Raw genomic sequence first — 13,725 nt, 5'->3', positions numbered from 1 at the left:
TTTGGTTTTCATAGTTCAAAGCATTTGAACTATTATATAACTGTTCCTTTCTAATAACCTTCCAGTTTATGTAGCTGAATCTTTTTGCTGATGTCTAAACTGTGCAAGAGCTCTATTGGATAATTATTCCACTTTCCTTAATGCTATAAACATTTCTTAATTTGGTATAACTTCAAAACATCACTAATCAATGCAGAGCATGTATGCTGCAAACCAGTTACAAAGGTAATGAGATTATGACCCCTCTGGTCCTTGAGGTGGGTGGGTAGAGTCTGGAGTAGCTGGAAACCTCATGGTGGTCATCCTTGTCCTGGCAGCAAGTGGCATCCTCTATTTATTCAAGAGTGCTGAACAAATATCATTTTCAAATGTGTATACTGAACTAATGTATTGTTTATTTCAAAATAATTAGAAAGATTATTTAATAATGTTAAACCTAAAGTTGACATGGTGCATCAATAAATTAAATTGGAATATCAATGAAATAATTAGACTTCTAGTGGCCCCAAAGTTAGCTACATTTCTCTTTACTCCACATCCCTTTCGTGGATTATTGTCACTGACCCCAATTTCCCTGTGGAATAGGGAAGAAATAGCAACCTCCAGAGCACTAGTTTAGAACACAGACCACCCAAGTTCTAGTCCACGTCTGCCACTGGACTGTGAGTAAATCCAGTAACCTCTCTAGGCTTTACTTCCCTCATTTGTTAAATTCAGGCTTGGATTTGTTGATCCATGGCAGACTAAGTGCTTTATTTTGATGAAAAAAAAAGTTCCTGTATTCATTGATTAGCAAGTTTGTTGCTTCTCTATAAATAAATGTTGTTTGTTATTCAGGGAGGTCATATTTCTCCTTTCATGCTATTTATTATATATTATAATTAGACCTCCAAATTTTTGGTTTTCAAATGTTAAATGGTAGATCCTGAAAATAGTAGATCAGTATAGTAATGTCACACTATCTCCTCTGATAATGAACAGCAACTTCATAATAATTTAAAGTATTATTATGCCCTTAAAGAGGAAGTTCTGTGTGGGAGGATAGGAGGAGATTAAAGACTGAAGCATAATGGGTTTCAGCAGTGAATTTGTGAAACTGTGTTTCCTCAGAAATGCTTTATGGAGTCAAATGCAAAACAGTATCCAAAAAAAAAAAAAAAAAGAACAGAATAAAACAAAACAAAATTCATTATCAGTCTCTTTAGGGTAGGTAGGATTTGGAAACATTTTGGTTTTGTTTACTCTTTTTACTTTCAATACAAAACCTCAAGTCTTTAAATGGTTCTTAATGTCTTTGCGTGTGTGTGTGTGTGTGTGTGTAGGAATGGGACGGATGGGAGGCAAGTGGTTGGCAAAGAGAGGATAAAGAAGTTATTTATCTCTGTCAAAGAAATCTCAGAAAGACATGATGATCCACCTACATTTGCTATTACAGTGGCAAAGCATTTTTACCATGTCTCCACTGAATTAAAGTATTTAAGACAAAACACAAGATAACGTGTTTTACACTTAGAAGCATGCTACACTCTAGCTTACAGGCGAGGTGACGTGAGGGGATTTAACAAGTTGCGGAGTTTCAAATATCTCTGATACTAAGTGCTTTGGCTGCAAAAATAACTCCAAAGGAACATGACATGACCGAAAATATAGGGACGAGCCTTTTATCTAAGCAATACAATGTGTGAGGTCCTTTTAACAAAATCCAGCCCTGCGTATACTATATATCTGAACACAGATGCACCAGCCCTTGTGGTTCACTAGTTTTGGTTCTGAAGTGCCCTTGGGGGTGGGGTGGGGGACAGGTAACCTAAGGGCTCTAATTATCTTTAACACAGTGACCACAGAGCAGCTCTGAGGTATCATGTGATACAGACACCTTCTCTGTACTGTACACAAACACACCATGCAATATAGAGAGATGTTCTCTGGAAGAGTTTTCAGTATTGCAAGTGAACTAGAACTCTAAATACCATTACATCCGCTCAGATAGTCATTCAAAAATTATTTATTGCACACTTATCTAGAGATTAGGAGACAGCCCTTAAAAAAGATAATGACACTGCCTTCACGGAGCTGGCATTCTTGAGAGGGAAATTGGTAATAACGAAACAACAAACAAAAACACTGTTTGAGAGATTGATGAGCAGTGTCAGGAAGGTAAAGCAGGGCCCAGTCTTTATAGACTAGAGTATGTTTGTGGCTATTATAGATTGTGTGGTCAGGGAAGGGCGCTCTGCAGAGGTGACATTTGAGCTGAGACCTAAATGACAATAAGAAACCCGCAGGCAAAGTACCAGGCGTAAGGCACATGCAAAAGGAATGGTTAACAAAGCTGGATGGAACTTGGTGACTTCCAGGAACCGCAAGAAGGCCTCTGTGGCCAAAGCATGGTGAGCGCGTGTAGAAGATGAGGTCCCGGAGTTAAAGTAAGGAGTTTCGCTTTTATTGTAAGCGTGATCGGTATCCACTGGAGGTTCTAAAGTGTGAGTGGGAAGTGGGTGATTTAATACAATTGACATTTAAAAACACAATATTGCACTTTGATTTTACTTCTTTGAAACCTAATTTCTAATTCCCATGCCGGTCAAACGAATCCCGAGCCGTCCCTGTTTGCCCAGGCTGTTTGCGCTCGCCGCCGGCTTGTTTGCACCCGACGCCCTGCTGTTGACAGCCTCGGAGGGGCGTGTGACAGTTGGCAGGCGCAGCGAGGCACAGCTAGAGCCAAGTGGCTGCAGGGGCCGGGGCAGCGGGCGCGGAGGAGGGAGAGGAGGCTGTGGCAGCGCAATGAGGGGGCCACGCTGCGAGCGGGGCGGCGATGCGCACACCGAGCAAGGGATGAGGAAGCGGGGCTCCCGGGACCCCAGGTTGCTCCATCTCGAAGGTTCACCGGGTCAGCCCGGATTTGACATTGGAAACAATGGTGGCTCGGGGATGGAGACAATGGCGCGAGTGCTGGGGAGCGGGGGCGACTAAGTGAGTTTCTGTTTCTCGGGCCCGGCCCCGCCCCGCCTGGCCGCGGGACCTTGCGGCGCACCCCCGGAGCCGCAGGTGTTGGTTTAGGGCTCAGCTGGGGCGGGCCTTCTGCCCACATCCTGCAGCGCCCGCGGCCCCGGGCGGATCCAGCGCCGGGTTTTGTGATCCGCCTGCATGTAGAGGCCGCGCCCGGAACCAGCGCAGGCGCTCTCGGCCCCGCGGGGGTCCCAGCCCTGCCATCACTCTCCTGGCCTCCGACCGCTGGGACCGCTCTGCCGTGGGCCGGCAGCCCTGCCGAGACAACCCTCAGCCCCGGCTCCTTCGAGCCTTGGCAAAATGGGCTCCCCGGAGCCAGTCTCCCCCAGGGAAACCGAGCTTCGCAGTCCAGGGAGCGACCGTCGCCCGCAGGCTCCAGCTCTGCCTTCAGATCTCGGCTTCAGTGGCACCTCCCAGCGAGGCCTCTCCTCACCAAGTTATCTGAATTAGCTACGCACTCACTCTCCATCACATCACCCCGACTTAATGTTCAGCGGGGCATTTATCTCAGTCTCTTGTGTCTTCTGTGTTTATTGCCTTTCCCTGGAATGTCCGCTCCACGGGGCAATGACCACGTTTTGCTGGCGGAGTCTCGGTTTCCTGGCGCCTAGGACCCGGGCGGGCCTGGACGCAGTAGGCCGTCTCATTTGCTGAATTGACTGAACGCCGCTATGGGCAGGGGAAGAACCAGACCAGCCGGCCTTCCTGGCGGGGCGGGGCTCGTTCAGGCCACGCCCACGGGGCCGCCCCCCAGCGTTTCCGCGCCCCTCGCTGTCCTCCCCGGAGTCCGCCTGGGGCTGCGCGGCTTCGTTCCCTCTAGCCTCTTTCGCTCTTTGTGCAGCTGTCGCGAAAACCCGGAGCGGCGGCGCCCCTCGCGGCACCTCCCCGCAGCCCTCCCGGCCTCGCTGGGCATGCTCAGTCGGCAGGGCCGCCTCAGCTCTCGGAGTAGGAAGCTTGGGCGCTCGGGCGGTCGAGAGCGGCGGCGGGGGGAAGATGGAGCCCTTCACCAACGGTGAGTGGGCGGCCGGAGGCGCCGGGCCGGACTCTCGGGGCCCAGAGGGTCGTGGGCGGTCGTGACACGCGGGGTCGCCTCCACCGCGGGGTTCCCGCGAGGGTTTGGGGGCGGTAGAGGGGCCTGGGGGAGGCAGCTGGAGGGTCGGGGGGCGGGCCGCGGCCGGGGTAGGGGGACCGGCGTGAAGGTCAGTGCCGCCGCCGAACGGGGCCGGGGGCGCGGGGGCCGCCGGACCCGACGCTTGGCTGCGCGGCCAGGTGGGCGACGGCAAAGTTTGGGCTGCTGTGCGCAGAGGAGGGGGCCGCGGGAAAGTTGGCCTCCCGGTTCTGCCCCCGGGGAAGGCGGGGTCGGGCAGGAAGGGTTAAGCCGCGGCCGCTGCCAAAGCCAACTTGTGTGTGGCGCCAGGCGCTGTCCGCCTCTCCTTCAGCGAGCGGCCGGCGTGACTTTTCTCATAGGATGCGGTGGGGGTGGGGGGCTTGGCGGGCTAATTTGGTGGAAGGAAGAGGAACTTGCGGAAAGGCTGGCTCACCTCTGCTCGTGCCGGGAGGTGCCTGCCCGCGCTGTCACCCTCCTGTCTTGTCGCGGAGGCACTCCGCGGGGCGTTCAGGCTTCCTTTCCCCGGCTCCCGCTTATAGCAGTTTTTCAGTCCAAGATTCCTTAAATATCAAGGGTCCGTCACGGTGATATCACAATGTGACGAGGCGAGAGTCAAAGCAGGAGCCTGCAGGATGCCCTGCCAACAGCCACAGCCCTTTGCCGAAAGGAGAGAATAAATCCCATCCTAGTTACAACGATGGCTTTTGTCTGGACTCGAAGTGCCCGTGTCACAATGTAGGGGTGAGATGTCTTACCATTTTGTGGCGTTGAGTATATCGATTCCCCTTGGGGATAGAAAGTACGAAAACTGCTAGGGAGAATTTACCCTAGAGTTAGAGGATTCACTCACTCTCTGGTTATGTTTTCCTGCGAGTGGTTGTTTACTTCAGGTGGATGGTTTGTCACATTCATAGAAGCCAAAGTCTCCTTCTGTTTGGGTGGGTCACTTGCCACCCAAGAGACAGAAACATTGGCCACTATACTATCCCAAACCCCTGCCAGACTTTGCTGTGTGTTGTGCTTCGTTCATGGGACTGCGCACTGCTCATTCTGTTTTCCCTGTGCCTGATTCAGAATGCTTCATTCTACTGCCATCTTCTTGTCTGCGCCGTTTCATTAGGCTTAATGATGATAACTTTACTTCTGAATTTTCTTTCTCGTTCAGGTTCTATTTGTAATTACTACTAAGGCTCTAAGAATAGTCTGGTAAAGTTACTAAGAGAATTAAGGAAGGTTTGAGCAGAAAGGAACCTTAGAGACCGTCTAGTACGTTAGTGTAAAACGTGTTTAATACAAATTATTAAATCCTTTCAAATGAATATGCCAAGGCTTTTTCTTTGTTCCAGGTAGGCTGCTTGGAGCTTCCATGTTTGTAGGATTTTAAGTGTGAACTTTCATGCAATTAAAAAAAAAAATCCCCAGAAGGCTGAGTCACCCAATTGTTCAAGATTGTTGCTAGCTTATTTGGTGAACCTGTGCCTACAGAATGACAGTACATTCTCAAGTCTTAAAATTGGGGCCTTTTCTCCCCTCTTAGAATATGCTCCTCCAGATGTGAATATTTGAAAGTTGTCACATTCGGAAGGGCAATGGAAAAGTCCCAGAGAGGAGAACAAAAAAGAAGGAGTGCTTCAACTTTCATGTAGGAAATTGGATTTTCAGTCCTTTCTTATCTATGTTCCAGATTTTCACTGTCTGTGCTGGAGACCGTTTGGCAATGCATCATTTTAGTTAATGTGTTAATCACTCCTCGAGAGACAAGACGAATAGAAACTACAACTTCTAAAGTCAACAAGAAATTAGCTCCTAGAAATTTGAGGTACTTTTCAGGTTTAAGAAGCATTGGTTATTTATTTCAGAACTTTTGATAGCTGTAGAATTTTCTATTGTCTTCAAGCAGGATATGGTATAGTGAAAAGTATGTTTATCTTTGTACTTAATCCTTTCGAGTACAAAGGATATGTACATTTAATTCTTCTCCTTTAGGTCTCGGTGTTCTGGTGCAGAGTGTTTCATTATCCATAGACTTTATAACTGCAGGATTTATTATGCTTGGTATTGGCTGTTGTTACACGTTCATCCTATTTTAATAAAATCTTCACCACTTACACTTTCTCTTATATCCCTATATATGGAGAGAGGTGTGAGAGCTTAACAAAAAGTTTCAGTAATTCAGGACCACATATCTTTCAGTTAAAATCTTGCTACCCTCTGACCTATAAATTTGTAAGGGAGACACATTTATTTTCTGTTTTGTCGTTCTGACTTTCAGTACTTCATCTGTTCCAGTAGGGCTTTCTGTACTTTCCTTGTTTGCTGCCAGTATGGCTCATTCTTCTTGGGCCTTGCTCTCTGCATGCTGATAATGGGTTCATTTGATGAACATCCTACTGTCCAGGTAACCTACTGCTGTAACCCAATTAATATGCACTTCCCCAGAAAGGGATTAGAAGGAAGGACCTTAGTGCCAGGAATTCCCATTTGGCTTAGGAGGTACTTTTGGTGTTGCTCTTGGGTGAGACTGCTAACCATTATGCTGAAGACTGAGTATCCAGTCTGGCTTTGGATCTTTGGTGACTTTTTATGGGGAGAGAGATGTGCTAGACCAATATGCAAGATTAGTTTGGAAGTGACTTTTATGTCCTGTTAGGCAGGTGGAGGTGAAACTATTAGGAAGTAGTGATTTATGTATTACCAAAAAACAAAAAAAAATCCATGGCAACTCTCCAGGTCTTTTGATAGATGTGCTAGATTGGGACAAGTAGTTATTTGATAATTGTCTAGCTTTATTTGTCCTCATTTGCATGCAGGGTTAGGGTATTTCAGAGTAACTTAAATTTATATTAAAGAATGTAGATGCCAGGGCTCATTCTAACAATCTGATTGAGGAGGTCTGAGGTTGGGTCTAGGAATCTCTGACTTCATTTTGAGGATACTAGAAGTGTTCATCAGAAGGGAGCTTTTGAGAAGTTTATTAGGTAAGAAAATTCAGGATTTGGAAGGATATTGATGGAGAAGGACTTCTTTTCGTGCCTGTACACACACACACACACACGTATATGTTTTCTTCCGTATGCTTTCTAGTTTGTGGTTTGGTATGAACTAAATCTAGAGGGTGGAAAAACATTGATATTTTGAAGTCCCAATACTAAAAAATACTTAAACAGTTTGTCATTTTTTTCATATGAACAAAGCCCCCAGGAATCACTTTAGTACTACAGCCTGGTGCATAATCAGACAAGGGGACTTTGCTGTCTTATAAGACTATTTTTGTTTTTGTTTTCAGACTGGCATCCAGTTGAAAGTATTTCCCAACTTCTAAGATGGGAAGTCTGGGTTGTAAGGCAGTATAAAGTTGTGATTTCATCTTTTTATCTTACAAATAACAGTTGTCCTATAGGTATGCATTTCTGTTTTTTAAAAATTTTTAGCATCATCTGTCAAAAATGTGAGCTTACCACAGTTTGTTTATATATTTCTTTTCTATGATAAACTACCACATTGAGAGAAAACCTTTCAGAAATGGAAGATCATAGCTTTTCTATGTGATGGAATATAAGTTAAATTCTGTTTTTGTCCTTCTGTCTTAAGTTTTTTATGTCAGTTAAATGAAATAGGACTATATAGGAATCGAGCATTAACATCATTCAATAGTCAACGGTTGAGGCTGTAACTGGAAACCAATCTAGTTTTTAAGGAAAGCAGTAGTGGAAAAGTTCTTTGCTTTACATAACAACTTCTAAAAAAGAGTGTCTTGAGACAAGATAGACAACATATTTTAGATACAGTTAAAACCGGTGATTATTATATATCTGTAGATGATCCTTGAGAACTCAGCCTGAAAGATATATAACCAGAGGGCCCAGCCCCGTGGCTGAGTGGTTAAGTTCGTGGGCTCCACTTTGGCGGCTCAGGGTTTTGCTGGTTTGGATCCGGGGCGCGGACATGGCACTGCTGATCAAGCCATGCTGAGGTGGTGTCCCACATGCCTCAACTAGAAGGACCCACAGCTAAAATATACAACTATGTACTGGGGGGCTTTGGGGAGAAGAAAGAAAAATAAATAAATAAATGCTGTATCATTGTCTGAAATGTTAAAAAAAAAGATATATAACCAGAAAGATTGGTTATAAGGAAATTATCATATAAACGGTAAGCCAGGAATGATTTCCTCCTCAGTAATTCAGTCAAACACCATTTTTTAAATGCCCAGTTAAAAGTAGATTTTCTACTAGACACAGTTATAAGAAAATCACAAACCTGTGTCATCAGATAATGCTTACCTCAATCAGAGAAATGAAATGTTTTCGTGTTAATATAAAAATATACAAATATAGAAGCAAAAAGGAATGAAACTTTAGGACAATTTTCTAATTATGAGATAAATGTGCAGAATTGTCTTTATAAACTGTTCATATGACATCTGTCGCCAGTAAGTTTACATTTCTAATGATTTAGAGTAGTACTCCTGTTAGGAAACAGCAGCATTTTGAAGCTTCTCTGTGAAAGCATTAGGAAATTGAGATATGGAGGAGTTTGGCCAGGGTTACTCTAGGTGTTGGATGGAGCTAGATTAGGCCCATGGTTCTTGGCAGTTGAGATGAGGACTGTGCAGCCATGTTCTGTCAGTTAGTTACCTCGAGTCTGGAAAACCATCGGAGGAGCCTTTCCATAATACTATTTGGAGCAACCAGTGAAACTCTTTTGTTTGTTTGTTTTAATTTGAATCCCTAGATCTGCACCTCTTCTGATTGTTCACAGGAAACTAGAACTGGGAATGGAGGGAAATTTTGGAGCCCTTGTGGTGGTACAGCTCCTTTTATATCTAGTGGCCGTTGTAGAGGAGGCTGCCCATTGCCCTGGTGTTTCTGTGCAGTAAATATGACAGTAAGAGTTTCTGTGTCTATGGGATGGTCATCAGGATTCCCTTGTAACCTGATTCATTGTTGTAATCCATTTATGATTGTCTTGGCAGCACCTGTCGGACTTTGAATCCAAAGATCTTTAGGGAAAATTGAGACTTAAGACAATTAGTAATGAAGTTGAAAGAAAAGTAGAGATTTAAGGTAGAGGAGGAAGCTGATAGGCAGAGTTTCAAAATGGTCATACCTTGAGCCTTACAAGTCTTTGGCTTAGAAGTGAGCCTCATTTGCAGAGCAGCACACTGTTGTATGAGATTGAAAGATAGAGTTAGGGTTGGAAGGGGAGGTAGATGGGTCTGGTTGGACAAAAGGAATTGAGAGGTCAGAGGATGAATGAGTTAAGACTGGCATTTGGAGGCCCTGGAAGGAGACAGAAAACGTTTGCCACGAGTTTCATCATACTGTGTACTTCTCTCTTTCATAGTCAGAAAATTCATGGTCACTTGTAAGGACTGTTCACTTTCCTGAATGTTTTGGATGTCAAGAAAAAAAATATGAAGAGGACTATAGAGCTATTGACCTTGTGGAACCATCGTGGTAGCAATCACTGTTCTTTATGGCCTGGTTTTGCTTCACTTTTCTGTTGATGCTTATAGTTGAACAATGAACGAATTAATTTTTTTAAAATTCCAACCTTAGCATCTAAACTAGGAGGAAACCAGTTCATTCCCCAAATAAAGAAAATTCAAGCTTCCAAGGGAGTTTGAACAAACAATGGAGAATCAAGTTCAACTGTAGAAGACCCTTTGAAGTTCTTTTCCTTTTAGTGTGTATTGCTTAATGAAGGTCCTCTTGGGTATTCCTCTCACATATTTCAAGAATGCAGTCATCAAAACAAAGCTCAAGCCAATTGTCTGGACTTCTGTGGATTGGGGGGTTGGGTGGTCCAAAGTCTTCTCCAGACCCCCCAGTGCTATTAGGGGAAGGCCAAACTGATGATCTGGGATAAAGGGAATTAAAGAAGGCTTCCATGATGCTTCTCTGGGGAGAGCTTCATAAGGAGCAGGAGAATGGAAAGTGCAGTGAGAGAACTTATACCTCTGTGGGTTGAGTGTGTTCCTTTCCTTCCTGGATCTCACAGCAAATGATGACCAGGCCTGTGTGGTAGTGTTTCCCACACAGCTGCCTGAGATGGCATTTCGTGTCATGGAGGAACTTTGTGATGGGCAAGGAGGCTTTGGACTATGGTATTTCTCACAGCTGAAACTGTTATTTTATGAGATTTAAAACAGTTGTTGGAATAGTCATCCCCTCAACAGCATTACACCATTTCAAGATTCTCTTGAGAGGAAAATGCATGGAGCTAGTGGGAGTGATTAAGAAGAGCTAAATCTTTCTTTAAGTTGGTGTTGGTGGTGTGATTTGAAGACAGAAGTAGTGCAAAACTTGTCTAGTTTCTTCTTGTCCCGTAATTGTCGAAGGGCCTCAATGGTTAAGTAAGGGAGGGTGCTAGGCCCTTGGGGCTTGGTTGGAGGAACTAGTCTGTCCTAGATTTATGAAGATCATGTTGATGAGTTTGAACTAGTTCCCCCTTGTACTTATTAGCAGTAGTTTCTCTGCTCTTTAAATTAAATGTTAAGTACCTAAACCCTTTGGGCCACTGAAATTGTTCAGTGTCTGAATTGGGTGGCTAGACTAAGAAAACAACTCAGACTGAGCATAGAGTATTGGATCTTAGTAGGAATAAGAAATGCATTGCTCTTTAAAACAGCAGCCTCACTTCCATCTGCATCAATATAGGCTACTGAGAGGCTTGGTGACTTTCCAGTTGGAGGAAGCACACAGAAAAATAATCAAATGTAGAAAGGAGGGTCTGGTCTGACTTAGGGATCAGATAATAAGTATAGTGCGTTGAGTTAGGTAGAAATAAGTACCGGTTCACTAAAGTGTGGCTGGCTTTTTTCGAGTGCAGTTGTTATCGCAGTTCAGTATGTAGTTCTGTTTTAATTACAGTAATTGCCAATTCAGGAAATACTACTGAGATAAAGACCTGAAGAAATCACGCATAGCAGCTTTTCTTGACAGATAATCAAATGACAATGACTATTGGTAAAAAAAAAATATGGTTACAGTCCCAGACTTTTGGATAATCATCTCTATTTTTTTTAATTTGATTTATTTATTTTTTTTTTTGAGGAAGATTAGCCCTGAGCTAACTGCTGCCAGTCCTCCTCTTTTTGCTGAGGAAGCCTGGCCCTGAGCTAACATCCATGCCCGTCTTCCTCTACTTTATATGTGGGATGCCTGCCGCAGCATGGCTTGCCAAGCGGTGCCATGTCTGCACCTGGGATCTGAACCGGTGAACCCCAGGCTGCCAAGAAGTAGAACGTGCGCACTTAACCGCTGCGCATCACTGTTTTTTTTAATGAGTTAAAGTGACCCTCAGTAAGTTGTAAATTGATGGCAGAGTTTGCTGTAGAGATTTAAGACCATCATTTACCTTGTGTTTTATCAGTCTGATGAGTCATAAGGAAAAGTATTTCAGAGAATTATCAGAAAAATAGTTCTTTATTCAAATCCTTCTGAGATCAAGCCTAGCAAATTTATTCACCAATCGAGGTATTTTTTAACTCGTAAATATTCTGCATGCATTGAAGAGTTCTTATAAATTTCCTTTGCAGATCTCATTCAGTGACATGCATTTGCTGTTAAATAAGTCAGGCATTATGCCTAATGCCATGTTTCATTTTAAATAAGGAATTAATGATAGGTTAAGATTCTTTTGAAACTATATCCAGGTAGTTGATGGAATTAAAAACAAACTTTTTAACTTTAGATCATGCGAAGATATTTGCAGCTATGTAGATTTGCCCGAGAGATTAATAAGTATAAATGTTTAGGCATCATTGACAATTTCAATTACTTTTTATAGCTAAATCTTTCTAATAGATGCCCTAAGGATTGTCAAGGACTGTGGGACCTATGTTATGAGGAAATTAAAAAAATAAATAAAACTATAAGATAAAGATTGTAAATTTGATTGAAGGACAAATTTGATATAAACGTTAGGGTAAGTAATTTATCCTAGAAAAGGGAAAGAAAATTGAATATTAAACTAAAATAATTTTATTTTTCCCTCACAAGGATGTTGGCTAACTTTTAAGTGAATAAAATGGCATATCTTGATGTGATTTCTCATCATTGTCGTAATGGTAAATATAAGGATAAAGGAACCAAATACTCTAAGTATTCTGTACTGTTTGTCTCTATTCTTTAGTCCATGGAATATCATGTTGCACTTGTTAACTTGATGCTTTTTAGGTGTGCTTTGGCCAGAATTTTAACTAAAGCATTTCATTTTTGGAATCGACAGTGTTTCTGAATGCTCATTGTTCAGTAGAACTAGATGGTTATTATTAGAATTTTGTACATTATTGTAAATTTTATATTTTCTCTTGGTTCTATATTAATTCCATTGTGGATAGCAACTAGAGAAAATAAATACAGAAGTGTGTGTGTGTGTGTGTGTGTATATACATATATAAATAATATGTTGTACAAAAAAGTTTTTAGAAGATGAATGCTTTTGGCTTTATTTTATTGAAACCAGATAATACTGGGGTTCAAATCTACTTGATTATTTTCTTCTTTCTTTTGGTTATTTCTCCTTTTTTTGTTTGTTTTAAATTTCTTCCTTTTTACGTGCGAATAGCTTTTCTTCATCTCATATTTTTATCACCCAGACTAAAAATATAACAAACCAAAATTAGTTTTCCATGTCTCCTTTGCTTCATTCTTCTCTTGGGGAGTTAGGAGTGAGGGTCAGAGAAGAAGCGTAGAGGGACTTTTTGTGTTTGTGTGTGAGGAAGATTGGCCCTAGCTAACATCCGTTGCCAAGCTTCCTCTTTTTGCTTGAGGAAGATTATGGTTGAGCTAACAACTGTGCCAGTCTTCCTCTGTTTTATGTGGGATGCCACCACAGCACAATTTGAGGAGCAGTGCTATGTCTGCGCCTGGGATCCAAACCCACAAACCCTGGGCTGCCAAGGCAGAGCATGCAAACTTAACCACTGCGCCACTGGGCCTGTCCCTAGAGTGACTATTTTAATATGGATTCTTCTGGCATACCGTTTTAAACTGCCTCAATTAACAAGTATTTTTTAATTTGTTTTTGACACATCCTCCTTTTTAAAAGGTGATAGTTTTTAAAAAGATACCCCCTCAAATAAATACACTGAAATATACCTTCATTGTATCATTGTATGCTAACTTGTTTCAAGCTTTGTTCTTAAAGCTGGAGTACAAATAGGAATGCAGCATGGTCTCTGCCCTTGAGGAGCTTACATTCCAGAAGAATTAATTTCAAAAGGTTTTTTATTTTTTGAACTTTTCATATTCATTCATTTCCTTTTTTTTTTTTTAAAGATTGGCACCTGAGCTGACAACTGTTGCCAGTCTTCTCTTTTTCTTCTTCTCCCCAAAGCCCCCCAGTACATAGTTGTGTATTCTAGTTGTGAGTGCCTCTGCTTGTGCTATGTGGGACGCTGCCTCAGCATGACCTGATGAGTGGTGCCATGTTTGCGCACAGCATCCGAAATGGCGAAACCCTGAGCCGCCGAAGCGGAGCACGGGAACTTAACCACTCCGCCACAGGGCTGGCTCCCTGAAAGGTTTATTGAAGTCGCAAATTAGTACGCTCTCTTTGAAAACTGTCAGACTTGGAGAAGCACAGGTCCCGTCCCACAC

At 43.1% G+C, this 13,725-nt stretch overlaps 1 protein-coding gene across 1 annotated transcript in view; it reads left to right on the top strand.

Annotated features, from left to right (window-relative positions):
- Positions 1-3,836: 3,836 nt before the first annotated feature.
- Positions 3,837-13,725, top strand: part of LNPEP (leucyl and cystinyl aminopeptidase) — a 94,620-nt gene continuing 84,731 nt past the window's right edge. Inside the window, exon 1 of the mRNA XM_046665736.1 lies at positions 3,837-4,021. Within this exon, the coding sequence (XP_046521692.1) occupies positions 4,003-4,021 (19 nt within the window). The 5' untranslated portion in view covers positions 3,837-4,002. The remainder of the gene's footprint in view (positions 4,022-13,725) is intronic.

Source organism: Equus quagga, chromosome 7 (assembly GCF_021613505.1).
Source record: "Equus quagga isolate Etosha38 chromosome 7, UCLA_HA_Equagga_1.0, whole genome shotgun sequence".
In the NCBI taxonomy this organism is placed as follows: Eukaryota; Metazoa; Chordata; class Mammalia; order Perissodactyla; family Equidae; genus Equus; species Equus quagga.
This window is presented reverse-complemented; position numbering and strand designations above follow the sequence as displayed.